At 53.7% G+C, this 15,801-nt stretch overlaps 1 protein-coding gene across 1 annotated transcript in view; it reads right to left on the bottom strand.

Annotated features, from left to right (window-relative positions):
• CNPPD1 (cyclin Pas1/PHO80 domain containing 1) overlaps nt 1–8,591 on the bottom strand; it is a 16,334-nt gene extending 7,743 nt beyond the window's left edge. The window contains exons 1-4 of the mRNA XM_018554910.1: nt 8,443–8,591; nt 4,185–4,287; nt 2,046–2,127; nt 118–511 (exon numbers count right to left, since the gene is read on the bottom strand). Coding sequence (XP_018410412.1) covers nt 118–511; nt 2,046–2,127; nt 4,185–4,287; nt 8,443–8,532 — 669 coding nt within the window. The 5' untranslated portion in view covers nt 8,533–8,591. The remainder of the gene's footprint in view (nt 1–117; nt 512–2,045; nt 2,128–4,184; nt 4,288–8,442) is intronic.
• Nucleotides 8,592–15,801: the final 7,210 nt, after the last annotated feature.

Raw genomic sequence — 15,801 nt, forward strand, 5'->3', positions numbered from 1 at the left:
CCGATCCGTGGACATCTCCTGCATATGGGGCAGGCTACAGGCTGTAGAATATATAAAAATCGGTTCAGGCATCAACACGCATTTCAACACATTTAGCAGAGAACATGTCCAAGTTACAGCATACTGGGCTGAGGCAAAACCAACAAAGAAACGCCAAGTCAGCGGATGGCAATCAGCTCGGCTCCAGATGAATATTGTTTGTTTCTTTGCAGCCGCCGTCACACGCGCCGTCCCGTGCATCATCCGAATGCCTGCATGTGCCACCCGCAAGGCCACTTCCAGCTGCGGCTGGCCGACAGGAAAAGCAGGTTTGCTGTGCAATCCCCAGTGAGACTGCAGAGAGAAAAACACCGGAGGACAAAGATCACATGACCGGACCTCGCTACTCACCATGGATATGAGAAACAGATCGGATGATGAAATTTGCTGCAAGTACTCCGGGTTCCTGTGCCGAAGTCTCTCGATGTAAACCAAGGCCAGCATCATGGAGCACGGAGAGATACAAGCCTCCCTACAACACAGAGAACAACTATCAGGAAGACGGTCATTAGTGTCTATCAATCTAAGACACGGATTTAAAGAGAACCTGTCACCGGACCATTCATTCCAACAAAAACTGTCCCATAAGATTATATGAGCATTTCATGTACGCATTTTATTTACCTGTAAAATCCTCCATTGTGCACACACCCAAAAGCTCGGAGACTGTTGCCGGGTGCCGCCATTTTGGGTGTGATACTAGCAGCCTCATTGCTGTCACTCAAATGACACTTTATACCAGGGGTGGGCAAACTCCAGCCCTCCAGCTGTGGTGAAACTACAAATCCCACGAGGCATTGCAAGATTCTCACAGCTACAAGCATGACTCCCAGAGAGAGAGATGCATCATGGGCTTTGTAGTTTCACCACAGGTGGAGGACCTGAGTTTGCCCACCCCTGGTTTATAGTATCCCCCTTTGTTCCCCCTCCCCCCGGCTACATATAAGGTTATGTGGGGAGGAGTGGAGGAGCTGGACCAGTACAGACAGGAACCACACACTCCCAGAAGAGAAGAGGAATATGATGTCCGAGGGAGGAGAGCTGTGCTAGGAAATGGTGGTGAAAATACAAATCCCATCGTGCCCCTGCCTCTGGGAGTCATGTCTGTGCCAGTCAGATTCTTACAATGCATCATGAGACTTGTAGTGCCACCGCAGCTGGAGTGCCGAGGCTGAAATACACAAAGCACACCAAGATTCAAGGAAGAACATACATGGCTCTTGCACGAGGGCAAGGTTTGTTTATCCCGGAGTCCAGCTGTAACTATACCATAGACCAGGGGTGGGCAAACCCCGGCCCTCCGAAACTACAAGTCCCATGAGGCATTGCAAGATTCTCACAGCCACAGACATGACTCCCGGGGAGAGATGCATCATGGGATTTGTAGTTTCACCACAGCTGGAGGGCCGGAGTTTGCCCAACACTGCTCTACACTCTCAGGGTATCGAAACCCCAAAACTGTAATCAACTAACCAGCACTTCGGGAAGGCGGCGGCATTCCTTGTCTTCTTCCTGGCTTTTATATCCCTCTTTACATCCCCCTGGTGATCCGGTGAGCATTACACTTCCTGTCCCTGGGTTGCTGCATTTACTCCTCCACTGTATCTTCAGGAGGGAGTTATGGCTGCCGACCAGGCTGGACCTGCTTTATCTCCATTATATGAAGGCTGCAGGGAATAGTAGTTTACACAAGAAGGATAAGATTGTTGGGCTGCCTGTGTAGCTCTCAGGAAGTGACAGCGGCCCTCCCTACTGGCAAGACCAACTTGATGAAAATGTTCTTAGTCTATAAAAAGAAAACTAACGCAGTCACAACATCTATGGACGGGTCAGCTGCAATCAGGGCCGAAGCTGGGGAGTCATGTGCCCCGGGTGCTGCTTTAGGAGGGGCGCCACTGGGTGTGTGGATAGAGATCTAATCAAGTTAGATTGAGAGATCACGTCCAGACTTTACACTAAGAGCAGCTATAGGACTTGGACGCTATTTGAGCATACGCAATTCTCACCTGGATACGTGAACGGCGTACTTCTTCTGCAGGCGACGGATGGGGCTGGGAGCAGCTTTCTGTAGTAACTCCACGGCGATGTCTGGCACAGCGAGAAAACATAAAGGGGAAGAATTAGAAATTGCCAAAATCCAACTCGACCCTGCCGAGGGAAAGGATTAGGTAAGCACATGCATCGGGATTACCATTCGTATCCCACTCAGGACAGGAAGTGATGGCAAACCTCTCTATTGGGGACACAGACACATCCTTAGAGTGGGGGAAGGGTTAGGTAAGCACATGCACTCAGATCAGGTCTACCATTGGTGTCCCACTCAGGACAGGAAGTGATGACAAACCTCTCTATTGGGGACACAGACGCATCCTTAGAGTGGGGGAAGGGTTAGGTAAGCACATGCACTCAGATCAGGTCTACCATTGGTGTCCCACTCAGGACAGGAAGTGATGACAAACCTCTCTATTGGGGACACAGACACATCCTTAGAGTGGGGGAAGGGTTAGGTAAGCACATGCACTCAGATCAGGTCTACCATTGGTGTCCCACTCAGGACAGGAAGTGATGACAAACCTCTCTATTGGGGACACAGACACATCCTTAGAGTGGAGGAAGGGTTAGGTAAGCACATGCACTCAGATCAGGTCTACCATTGGTGTCCCACTCAGGACAGGAAGTGATGACAAACCTCTCTATTGGGGACACAGACGCATCCTTAGAGTGGGGGAAGGGTTAGGTAAGCACATGCACTCAGATCAGGTCTACCATTGGTGTCCCACTCAGGACAGGAAGTGATGACAAACCTCTCTATTGGGGACACAGACGCATCCTTAGAGTGGGGGAAGGGTTAGGTAAGCACATGCACTCAGATCAGGATTACCGTTCATGTCCCACTTGGGACATTTTGAGTCCTCACAAAATCAAGTAGTGAGGGGAAAATCCAACAACAGGAACGCCTGCGTCTAAGAGAACTCTCTCGGGAAGTGTTAGACATACTCCGGCCCTACAGCAGCTACATGGGAAACATGTCCCGTGAGACATTGCAAGACTGACAGCCACAGGCATGACTCCCAGGGGAAGATGCAAGACGGGACTTGTAGTTTTAGCGCAGTTGGAGGGCCGGAGTTCGCCTACTCCTGCGTTTAGTTTTTCTGGGAATAAACTGGGACGTATAAACAAGGTTTGTGCGTCCCAAATGACTTGTTCCTGCGTTTGGTTGTTCCTGCTTTAAAGCGGTTGCAGCAGCATTCAGGCCACATTCACACCTTGGGGTGTCAGGTACACGCGAGTTTCTGTGCTGCGTTTGCCGCACGTCCTTATTGAGTTCAATGGGGAGCTGAAAGCGCAATAAACACAGCAAAGAAGCTAGTGTAGCAAACTCTGCGGCATGCGTTCTGCGTTTTTGGCCTCCGCGCTTAAAGTGCAGGAAAAATAACCTGACCGGAATTTTAACCCTTCCAGCTCCATACAAAACTAAAAAATGGCTTTACATTCACTTTAAGAACAAAGATCCGCATAACAGTAACCGGGACAAAGGTACGGAGCTTCCAGGCGATCAGATGATCGCTCTCATTTTCTCCTCCGCAGCTCCAGCTACTGCCATGTAAAATGACGCCATTTGTATATATCAGAAAACAGTCCCCCTGCGCTCCCCGCAGCGTTCCCGGTCCAGGTAACAATCGTGGTGCTCAAAGTGACGATCACGCATGGCGCCGTGCACAGCAGTCAATGGAGGATAGAAATCACCAGCACTGAGCAAGTTAAAAAAAAAATAATCACGTCCATTTATTTGGACCAAACGTCACACATATCGCATAATCCAACGTTTCGGGACCGTGCAGGGTCCCTTCATCAGGGCGGAGATGTGACACCCCGGTCCCGAAATCGATATGAAATCACCTGCACTCCATACAGCGTACAGCCCTTGGATGAGAGGTTGGTGCTTGAAGTGACAACACCTCCGCTCTTTCCAGCTCCCTCGTCAACTCCTCCCATACCAGCCTCCAGGACTTCTCTAGAGTCTCTCCCATCCTCTGGAACTCTTTACCCCAACCTGTCCGTCTATCTCAAAGAGCCGGGTTCCGCCCGGAGTGCAGCTTTAAGTCACACGGCTGGAGCTGTCAGATGATACAGAGCGTACTCACCGGCCACAGGGCTGGACAGGTTCTCCATGGAGCACTCGGCATCCCAGCCATAGTACAGACGCTTCCGAACTCTCTCCGCCAGCTGGGGGTGTCCGGGCAAAAACTGCGCGAGAACAACAAAAACATCACCGATATACACAGAGCCAGACATTGTGCTGACCCCATATACAGGCATGGGTGAGGTGTATACACAGGCAGGAGGAGAGATCGGGGTGAGGTGGATACACAGGCAGGGGGAGAGATCGGGGGGAGGGGTATACACAGGCAGGGGGAGAGATCGGGGGGAGGGGTATACACAGGCAGGGGGAGAGATCGGGGGGAGGGGTATACACAGGCAGGGGGAGAGATCGGGGGGAGGGGTATACACAGGCAGGGGGAGAGATCGGGGGGAGGGGTATACACAGGCAGGGGGAGAGATCGGGGGGAGGGGTATACACAGGCAGGGGGAGAGATCGGGGGGAGGGGTATACACAGGCAGGGGGAGAGATCGGGGGGAGGGGTATACACAGGCAGGGGGAGAGATCGGGGGGAGGGGTATACACAGGCAGGGGGAGAGATCGGGGGGAGGGGTATACACAGGCAGGGGGAGAGATCGGGGGGAGGGGTATACACAGGCAGGGGGAGAGATCGGGGGGAGGGGTATACACAGGCAGGGGGAGAGATCGGGGGGAGGGGTATACACAGGCAGGGGGAGAGATCGGGGGGAGGGGTATACACAGGCAGGGGGAGAGATCGGGGGGAGGGGTATACACAGGCAGGGGGAGAGATCGGGGGGAGGGGTATACACAGGCAGGGGGAGAGATCGGGGGGAGGGGTATACACAGGCAGGGGGAGAGATCGGGGGGAGGGGTATACACAGGCAGGGGGAGAGATCGGGGGGAGGGGTATACACAGGCAGGGGGAGAGATCGGGGGGAGGGGTATACACAGGCAGGGGGAGAGATCGGGGGGAGGGGTATACACAGGCAGGGGGAGAGATCGGGGGGAGGGGTATACACAGGCAGGGGGAGAGATCGGGGGGAGGGGTATACACAGGCAGGGGGAGAGATCGGGGGGAGGGGTATACACAGGCAGGGGGAGAGATCGGGGGGAGGGGTATACACAGGCAGGGGGAGAGATCGGGGGGAGGGGTATACACAGGCAGGGGGAGAGATCGGGGGGAGGGGTATACACAGGCAGGGGGAGAGATCGGGGGGAGGGGTATACACAGGCAGGGGGAGAGATCGGGGGGAGGGGTATACACAGGCAGGGGGAGAGATCGGGGGGAGGGGTATACACAGGCAGGGGGAGAGATCGGGGGGAGGGGTATACACAGGCAGGGGGAGAGATCGGGGGGAGGGGTATACACAGGCAGGGGGAGAGATCGGGGGGAGGGGTATACACAGGCAGGGGGAGAGATCGGGGGGAGGGGTATACACAGGCAGGGGGAGAGATCGGGGGGAGGGGTATACACAGGCAGGGGGAGAGATCGGGGGGAGGGGTATACACAGGCAGGGGGAGAGATCGGGGGGAGGGGTATACACAGGCAGGGGGAGAGATCGGGGGGAGGGGTATACACAGGCAGGGGGAGAGATCGGGGGGAGGGGTATACACAGGCAGGGGGAGAGATCGGGGGGAGGGGTATACACAGGCAGGGGGAGAGATCGGGGGGAGGGGTATACACAGGCAGGGGGAGAGATCGGGGGGAGGGGTATACACAGGCAGGGGGAGAGATCGGGGGGAGGGGTATACACAGGCAGGGGGAGAGATCGGGGGGAGGGGTATACACAGGCAGGGGGAGAGATCGGGGGGAGGGGTATACACAGGCAGGGGGAGAGATCGGGGGGAGGGGTATACACAGGCAGGGGGAGAGATCGGGGGGAGGGGTATACACAGGCAGGGGGAGAGATCGGGGGGAGGGGTATACACAGGCAGGGGGAGAGATCGGGGGGAGGGGTATACACAGGCAGGGGGAGAGATCGGGGGGAGGGGTATACACAGGCAGGGGGAGAGATCGGGGGGAGGGGTATACACAGGCAGGGGGAGAGATCGGGGGGAGGGGTATACACAGGCAGGGGGAGAGATCGGGGGGAGGGGTATACACAGGCAGGGGGAGAGATCGGGGGGAGGGGTATACACAGGCAGGGGGAGAGATCGGGGGGAGGGGTATACACAGGCAGGGGGAGAGATCGGGGGGAGGGGTATACACAGGCAGGGGGAGAGATCGGGGGGAGGGGTATACACAGGCAGGGGGAGAGATCGGGGGGAGGGGTATACACAGGCAGGGGGAGAGATCGGGGGGAGGGGTATACACAGGCAGGGGGAGAGATCGGGGGGAGGGGTATACACAGGCAGGGGGAGAGATCGGGGGGAGGGGTATACACAGGCAGGGGGAGAGATCGGGGGGAGGGGTATACACAGGCAGGGGGAGAGATCGGGGGGAGGGGTATACACAGGCAGGGGGAGAGATCGGGGGGAGGGGTATACACAGGCAGGGGGAGAGATCGGGGGGAGGGGTATACACAGGCAGGGGGAGAGATCGGGGGGAGGGGTATACACAGGCAGGGGGAGAGATCGGGGGGAGGGGTATACACAGGCAGGGGGAGAGATCGGGGGGAGGGGTATACACAGGCAGGGGGAGAGATCGGGGGGAGGGGTATACACAGGCAGGGGGAGAGATCGGGGGGAGGGGTATACACAGGCAGGGGGAGAGATCGGGGGGAGGGGTATACACAGGCAGGGGGAGAGATCGGGGGGAGGGGTATACACAGGCAGGGGGAGAGATCGGGGGGAGGGGTATACACAGGCAGGGGGAGAGATCGGGGGGAGGGGTATACACAGGCAGGGGGAGAGATCGGGGGGAGGGGTATACACAGGCAGGGGGAGAGATCGGGGGGAGGGGTATACACAGGCAGGGGGAGAGATCGGGGGGAGGGGTATACACAGGCAGGGGGAGAGATCGGGGGGAGGGGTATACACAGGCAGGGGGAGAGATCGGGGGGAGGGGTATACACAGGCAGGGGGAGAGATCGGGGGGAGGGGTATACACAGGCAGGGGGAGAGATCGGGGGGAGGGGTATACACAGGCAGGGGGAGAGATCGGGGGGAGGGGTATACACAGGCAGGGGGAGAGATCGGGGGGAGGGGTATACACAGGCAGGGGGAGAGATCGGGGGGAGGGGTATACACAGGCAGGGGGAGAGATCGGGGGGAGGGGTATACACAGGCAGGGGGAGAGATCGGGGGGAGGGGTATACACAGGCAGGGGGAGAGATCGGGGGGAGGGGTATACACAGGCAGGGGGAGAGATCGGGGGGAGGGGTATACACAGGCAGGGGGAGAGATCGGGGGGAGGGGTATACACAGGCAGGGGGAGAGATCGGGGGGAGGGGTATACACAGGCAGGGGGAGAGATCGGGGGGAGGGGTATACACAGGCAGGGGGAGAGATCGGGGGGAGGGGTATACACAGGCAGGGGGAGAGATCGGGGGGAGGGGTATACACAGGCAGGGGGAGAGATCGGGGGGAGGGGTATACACAGGCAGGGGGAGAGATCGGGGGGAGGGGTATACACAGGCAGGGGGAGAGATCGGGGGGAGGGGTATACACAGGCAGGGGGAGAGATCGGGGGGAGGGGTATACACAGGCAGGGGGAGAGATCGGGGGGAGGGGTATACACAGGCAGGGGGAGAGATCGGGGGGAGGGGTATACACAGGCAGGGGGAGAGATCGGGGGGAGGGGTATACACAGGCAGGGGGAGAGATCGGGGGGAGGGGTATACACAGGCAGGGGGAGAGATCGGGGGGAGGGGTATACACAGGCAGGGGGAGAGATCGGGGGGAGGGGTATACACAGGCAGGGGGAGAGATCGGGGGGAGGGGTATACACAGGCAGGGGGAGAGATCGGGGGGAGGGGTATACACAGGCAGGGGGAGAGATCGGGGGGAGGGGTATACACAGGCAGGGGGAGAGATCGGGGGGAGGGGTATACACAGGCAGGGGGAGAGATCGGGGGGAGGGGTATACACAGGCAGGGGGAGAGATCGGGGGGAGGGGTATACACAGGCAGGGGGAGAGATCGGGGGGAGGGGTATACACAGGCAGGGGGAGAGATCGGGGGGAGGGGTATACACAGGCAGGGGGAGAGATCGGGGGGAGGGGTATACACAGGCAGGGGGAGAGATCGGGGTGTATCTGTATATACAGGGCGAGGGATCCGGGTGAGGTGTATATACAGACGGGGTGAGGTATACACAGGCCGCATGATATGGGGACTCACCGGGAAGTCCATGAACGGGGTGGCCGTCCGGGGGATAGCTTTCTCCTCCCGTTGGGCTCCCCGCACGGTTCCGACCTTCCTCCGCTCCATGTCAGGATCTCAGGCACTCCTGCCCGCTGTAGGCCGCCGTTGGTTAATCGAACTTCCGGGATGTGCGCAGGTGGGAGGGGCCGGACACAATGTCAAAGCCGGGCCCCGCCTCCCCACTCATCTTCTTATAACCTCCCCATGTGATCTCCCGCCACTTCACTTCTGCCAGTCCCATGCCGCACCTCAGACCGGGATAATCAGGGCATTCACCTTATTAAAAGTCGCAACAAAAAGTGACCACCGACTGAATCCAAATTTACTATTACTTCTCTGACACCCCAAAACATGTGGTCACTGCATTCCTGTGCTATGGAAAATGGAGCTTAGTAATAGTGCACAAGATACACAGGGGGGGATTTACTCTCCCTGCCGCCCCAAGGCCAGGTTCCACAATACGCCCCAGGAAGATACAATACATGTACAGGAGGTCATAGACAGAGGGAGGATGGGGGGGTTGATGCACAGGTCATAGACTGAGGGAGGATGTGGGCAGTGGCGTCACAAGGGGGGTGCGTCCTGCACCCGGGTGACACCATTGGAGGGGTGACAGTCATTTTGGTGTCACCCCCTCTGAAAAGTCGGGCACTCGGTCACGGACCGAGCGCCCAACAGTATCAGGAGAGAGGAGAAGACTCGGCGGCATACCTTATCCCACCAGGTGACTGTCCCCTCCTCTCTGCCGGCGTCCATCACCAAGATGGCTGCCGGCAGGTATCAAGACGCGCACGCGCGTGGTGAAGTCCGCTTGGCAGCCAGCCTCGGGACGCCCCTGGATGGGGGTTCATGTACAGGTCATAGAGGGATGATGGGGGGGGGTTGATATACAGGTCATAGAGGGAGGATGGAGATGATGAGGGTTGATGTACAGGTCATAGACTCCTGCCTCCCCTCCCTTCCCCGTATTTATTACTTCCAGGTATTTATGTTTCTTTAAGTTCGCCTCCAGCCAATTACAGTAAACTCCCCGTTATCCGCCATCCACAGGGATTGGTAGATTCCGGATAAATGTAGTTTCTGGTTGCTTGATAGTTACTATTAAAAAATAGGTCTAACTAATGCCATACCCCCAATACTACACCCTACACCAGCGGTGGCGAACCTATGGCACGCGGGGCCGTTTCTGCTGGCACGCAAGCCCAGGTCGGCTGTACCGCTTCAAAGTTCACTGATGGGCACGCAGGCGCAGAAAAGTGCTTCGGAGACACTGTCATCTTCTGCCACGCAAGCGCACTGAGGACGAGACGAGGAGCTGGCAGGCGCAGTGACGTCAACTGACAAGGTATGTGAGGCGCACTCGCTCTAGCATTGGCCCCATTACCTCAGACATAGGAGAGCATATTAGACGGCCGCTCGCTGGGGCCTCTCAGGGCCCGAGCCAGCAGCCGTCTAAATAGAAAGCTGCATCTGCACTTAGGAGACGCATAGCTCCCACTGCTTTCAACCTCACCAGCTAATTTGTCGCCGCCGACTGTCATCGGGACCACGTCCCTCCACTGCCGCTGGTCGGCAATCCCCATGCCGTCCTCCACCACACACTGACAAGCATAGGACTCCACCATCCACAGAGCGGTTCCTGCGGCCCAAGTCACGCCCGTAGTAGCCGGCGAGTCTGACTCAGTCTATCTCCTGCAGACACAGCAGTGACACGAACGGACCTTCGGCTCTCCCCTCTCTCTTTCCGTCTCCAGCCACCCGCTTGTGTGGACGGGTTCCCACTGCCGAACACCCACTCAGCCAAGGCTCTCCTCCTCAACCCCTCGATCTCCACCAGAGGCCGTCTCGCCTCCAGCCAAAATGGACAAAATGTAAGTGACATCTTCCCTCATTAGCATCTACTCACACACTCATGTCTTTGCGCAGTTCACATGCCTTTTAGTTATAGCTCCCTTTAGAGACCACTTAAGGACCACCACTTTTAGATGACCTGGACGCTGCCCATACACACAACTCCAGGGCCCACCTAGCCCACCTAAGAGCATTCCTGGACCACCTTGAAGCTGCACAGCCCCCAAGAGCCCATACAGACAATCACAGGGCCCACCTAAGAGCACTTATGGACCACCTGTAAGCTGCACAGCCCCCAAGAGCCCATAGAAACAACCGCAGAGCCCACCTAGGAGCACATATGGACCACCTTGAAGCTGCACAGTCCCCAAGAGTCAATACAGACAACTGCAGGGCCCACCTAAGACCACTTATGGACCACCTTGAAGCTGCACAGCCCCCAAGAGCCCATAGAAACCACCGCAGAGCCCACCTAGGAGCATATAATTAGTTCAAACAGTGGTATGAAGTGTGCTTGTAAAATAAATCATTAGTATTTGGCTCGAAGTGCAGGGTTGGCACTTTGAGACACGTAAGTTGGTTTAGTGATCCAGTTTGGGCACTCGCGCTCAAAAAGGTTCGCCATCGCTGCCCTATACTATACCCCATACTATAACCCTGTACTACACCATAAACTCTGTATTGATATTAATAATGAAATACAGTAATCTAAAGCAAATTAAGACAAATAGACACAGGATCGTTTCCAGGATAATACATGCCGCAAATCAGCAGAACAGTGAGTACACGGGATTTTTTTTTTACATGACGGAATAAACGTCAGTCAAAGGACTGCAGCGCTGAACACTGAAAAATGGCCTGGCCAGGAAGGGGGTCTAAACACCTGGTCTTGAAGTGGTTAATACTGGAACACAGAGAGTTCACTGTACTTTTTGGCATCATGCGTGGTAAAGAAATACAAAAAAGCATCTAAGGCTGCACAAGTCACCTGGAGCTGTCTCCTGCAGTACTTCTATTCTGCCACTAGATGCCCTCAGTCTTCCAGGTTAAATGGTACTACTATTTGATACACAGTATATATTAATATATACGTACGTACCCCCCACACACACACACACGTCAGTACAATTTTCTTCCAGTAGAAGTCTGAGGGGTCAATTGACTAAACGTTATCTCATGAGATAAAATGGTCAAGTGACCTTTTTTTTAAGTGAAATATCACGAGATAAATATGTAGTCAAAGTGCCCCCTTACATTTGCTGCCCCATCAGAGTGCCCCCTTACATTAGTTATCTCCATCAGAGTGCCCCCTTACATTAGTTATCGCCATCAGAGTGCCCTCTTACATTTGTTATCCCGATCAGAGTGCCCCTTACATTAGTTTTCTCCATCAGAGTGCCCCCTTACATTAGTTTTCCCCATCAGAGTGCCCCCTTACATTAGTTATCTCCATCAGAGTGCCCCCTTACATTAGTTTTCCCCATCAGAGTGCCCCCTTACATTAGTTTTCCCCATCAGAGTGCCCCCTTACAATTGTTGCCCCATCAGAGTGCCCCCTTACATTAGGTGTACCTACCACAGTGCCCCCCTTACATCAGGCCATAGTGCCCCCATACCTTTCTTTGCCTGGCAGGCAGAGGGTGTGTGGCGGGAGGCAAAGCAGGCTGCAGGTCTGGATGGAAGAAGTTACTCTTCTGTCTTCTTGTGAGGTTGGGGGGGCGCACACATGTGACATCATTGGTTAGGACGCAGGGGGACTTCACAACCGACTCCAGATGAGGGAGGAAACCTGCACTGGGTTATGTATGGCAGGCACTGGATGTACTGCCCTTGGAAAGTCTCTGAAGGCCGGCGCATCCACTGTCAGCCATAACCCAGCGCAGGTGCGCGATCATGGTTGGGCTACAACTGTCACTTGGTCCGAGATGCTTTATATAATATTAATATATATCAGAACATTGCATTTAACTGATGGCATTAAAATATATAAAACACACACAAACATCTGACGCTTATCAAATATTTTATTGTCAGTGTCCTTGTCCACAAATAGAGGTCGCAGGGCCTCACGTATAAAAACTAAAATATTTTGGATGATCTGAAATCTTAAAATGCGCGTTGCCCATAACAACCAGACTGCTGCTTTCATTTATCTAAAAAAATAAAAACAAAGCAACAAACTCTTTGGCCGAGGACAACCCAGTCACTTTCACTAAATTCACTGTTTTCCATGAGGCCCGCTGTATAATAAATAGAATTATTCCCTATTCCAATAACACCCGTATCATACAAATCCTGATCTAAAAAAAAAAAAAAAGTGCGAGCTAAAATCTTGAACCCTGAGGTCACGGAGGCGTCTCACCGATGCATGCACACAGACACCCATGTAAGGGCTCCCGCAGAGGGCATTGTGTTCTGGGTTCTAAGTGTGCGTCAAATGCAAAAGCGGGTCGAGCGCAACCTTTGCTGAGCTTGCGCTCAAACACATGCATTTGAGCAACGTTGCATGGTAGCGTTTGCCAACAACGCCTTTCCACATGAGCTCTAAAGCTACCAGCTCGCTGGTAGGATTCTGCTACAGGTATGTAGTGCGAGGGCCTGCCAACACAATCCATTCAAATATATCTGATGGGGTAGGCCCTCATAATCAGGGCTGTCCCGATGAGGCAGGCTGCGGCTACTGCCTCAGGCGGCATCTTTTTGGGTCATGTGGGTGGACGGCAGGCAGAGTGGCATGGCGGCTCTGCAGAACAATGTTTGCAGTGTGCCTGCCACCCCCTTTCTGGCCAGAGTCCCAGGTTACTGTGAGCCAGGTGGGGAGATGTGTAAGGGCCATACACATCTTCAGGCCCAGCTCTTAGGAACCCGGGATGCTCTTGGTGGGATGCCGGCCAGAGCGTACCAGGTTGCTAACGGCAGGGAGATGCAGAGCCCTTACACATCTCCCTGCCTGGCTCTTAGCAACCTGGGGCGCTCTTGGTGGGACGCTGGCCAGTGTACCAGATTGCTAAAAGCTGGGCATGGAGATGCGGATCCCTTACACATCTCCTTGCCTGGCTCTTAGCTTCTCCTTCAACAGCATCTCCCCCCAAGCCCCCCCCCCCTGCTGCCTCAGGCGGCAAAAAGGCCAGGGACACCCCTGGTCACAATACACAGCTTGTACACAGGAAAATGTTGTTGATCTGACAGAATAAATCTAATTCCGCTTGGCCAGCAGAAGAGGTATTGTGCCAGGACCTGCACCTTATAGCAGCTTTCCATTATCTTAAACTTAAAGGATGCCATTAATTAATATTTCAGCTTTGTGTGGTTGCTGGTCGTATGCATATATTGGAGACGTCAGAGATTCCAGTGGTAAGGCATTTCCACCACACTTTCCAGTCCTGTGGACACCTGATCATCACACCTATATGATGTTTTTTGACACACCATTCCGAAACAATGGCCAATAATATGAAGTTACCTCCCCACCCCTAGTCTTCTGGGAAGGTTTCCACAAAATGTTGTGATTGTGTGGGAATGTGTGTCTATTCAGTCAATATAACATTTGTGAGGTTAGGTACTGATGTTGGATGAGATGTGCAACCAATTGGATTTTAATGCATCCCAAAAGTGTTCAGTAGGGTTGAGGTCAAGGCTGTGTGAAGGCCACTCCAGTTCCTCCACTCCAAACTCATCAAACCATGTCTTTATGGAGCTGGCTTTGCATCCAGGGGTCGCAGAACAGAAATGGGCCTTCGCCAAAATTATCACAAGGTTAGAAGAGAACAATTCTCTAAAATGGTCTCTTGCAACCCTTTAACATGGAGCAACCCCTCAAAAAAAACTTTCATATCTCAGGGAACCCTTGCCAATAATTATTATATGTAACACTCATGGACATCACCATGAGCAGTAAGTTGTGGCTATAAGAATTTAATATGGTGTGGTGTACTTAACATATCTGACACCCAGGGCTGCTCGGAACAACAAAATTATTTAAAGTAATAATAATTGAACTAAACTAAAAAATCGTAACGGTCAGAAATATAAAGTGTAGACTGTAAAAATTGTAGTGCTGCCTCATTGGTGGTCAATGGAAACGTGCCCCCTTACATTGGTGGTCTGTGTAAGGCCACCAATGGAAACGTGCCCCCTTACATTGGTGGTCTGTGTAAGGCCACCAATGGAAACGTGCCCCCTTACATTGGTGGTCTGTGTAAGGCCACCAATGGAAACGTGCCCCCTTACATTGGTGGTCTGTGTAAGGCCACCAATGGAAAAGTACCCACCTTACATTGGTGATCTGTGTAAGGCCCCCACTGGTGGTCAGTGAATTGCTCTATTACATTAGTGGTCAATGGAGGAGAGCCCCAATACACTATGGGTACGTGCAAAGAACATCCCCCTCAAACTGGCCATGTGCTAGTAAGCCTAACAGATTCCTCCATCCATACTAAACAGCATTGATGGACAAATCTCCCACTGCAGTTATTGTGTAGAATACCTGAAGCCGATTGGCTGCAGTCACTGTTCAGCACAGAATTTTCCTCCCGGCTCCGCCAATTTTCTGACCAAAGAATGTCAGGTAGGAGACTGCCGACAGGGGCCACCCACTGAGTGAATTTTGCTCCATGTATGGTCAAGCTTAAGAGATATCTGAAAATATTTATGGTGTCAGTGATATATTATAAGAGCAGAAATTGCTAATTGTTTCAGGAACCTTTAGCAACATCTGCAGGAACCCCGGGTGAGAAAGATTACTCTAAAACATCTTTGTATGCTGTAGCATTAGCAGAACCCTTCACTTTCAGCACCCGAACTTTATAATATGGAGGGAAATCCACAGACTTTTGGCCACAGAGTAGGAGTGATGGTCGGGTGTCCACAAACGTTAGCTAGTTAATGTATAAAATGGCCTTGTGCTTCAACCATACAAAGTAACCGGTCCACTTAAGTGCCCACCTTCACCTCCTCCCTATAGATACACACGCCTGTCTTTTCTCTATTAGGTTACCTAGGGCAAAAAGAAATGTCCATACTGACGAGTACGGGAGAGCATGCGACTCACACCCCCTTCCTCCCTTGATGTAGTGCTGGGTGTTTCACCAGGAGGCCAGGGAGAGTCCTCATCCTTGTTTAAGCTACAACTAGACCAATTTAAAGCTTACAAAGGGTTTCTTGCTCCTGCGGATGAATACAGCAGGGGGGCAAAAGAAGATAAAGTGGTTGTAAGCAGTGGAGGGAAGGGGCAGTTACGTGGACGCCGTTGATTTGCCTTGCAGCACATGTTCACTTTAAGCCAGTTGATGGTCAATCTCCTTGATGCATTGACTTGCAGATACACATATTACTGCAAGAAAATGTCACTAATGGAATCCCCAACAGACTGGAGAATCCACGAGCTTGTTCCTTAGCCAATGCCCACCAGCACTGAAATATCAGTTCCATGTGAGCTTCATTTGCCACAATGGGCCAATCGGCAGAAGGGTTGTAGTATTTGGG

The sequence above is a fragment of the Nanorana parkeri genome, unplaced genomic scaffold (genome assembly GCF_000935625.1).
Source record: "Nanorana parkeri isolate BGI_ZX_2015 unplaced genomic scaffold, ASM93562v1 scaffold178, whole genome shotgun sequence".
Lineage (NCBI taxonomy): Eukaryota > Metazoa > Chordata > Amphibia > Anura > Dicroglossidae > Nanorana > Nanorana parkeri.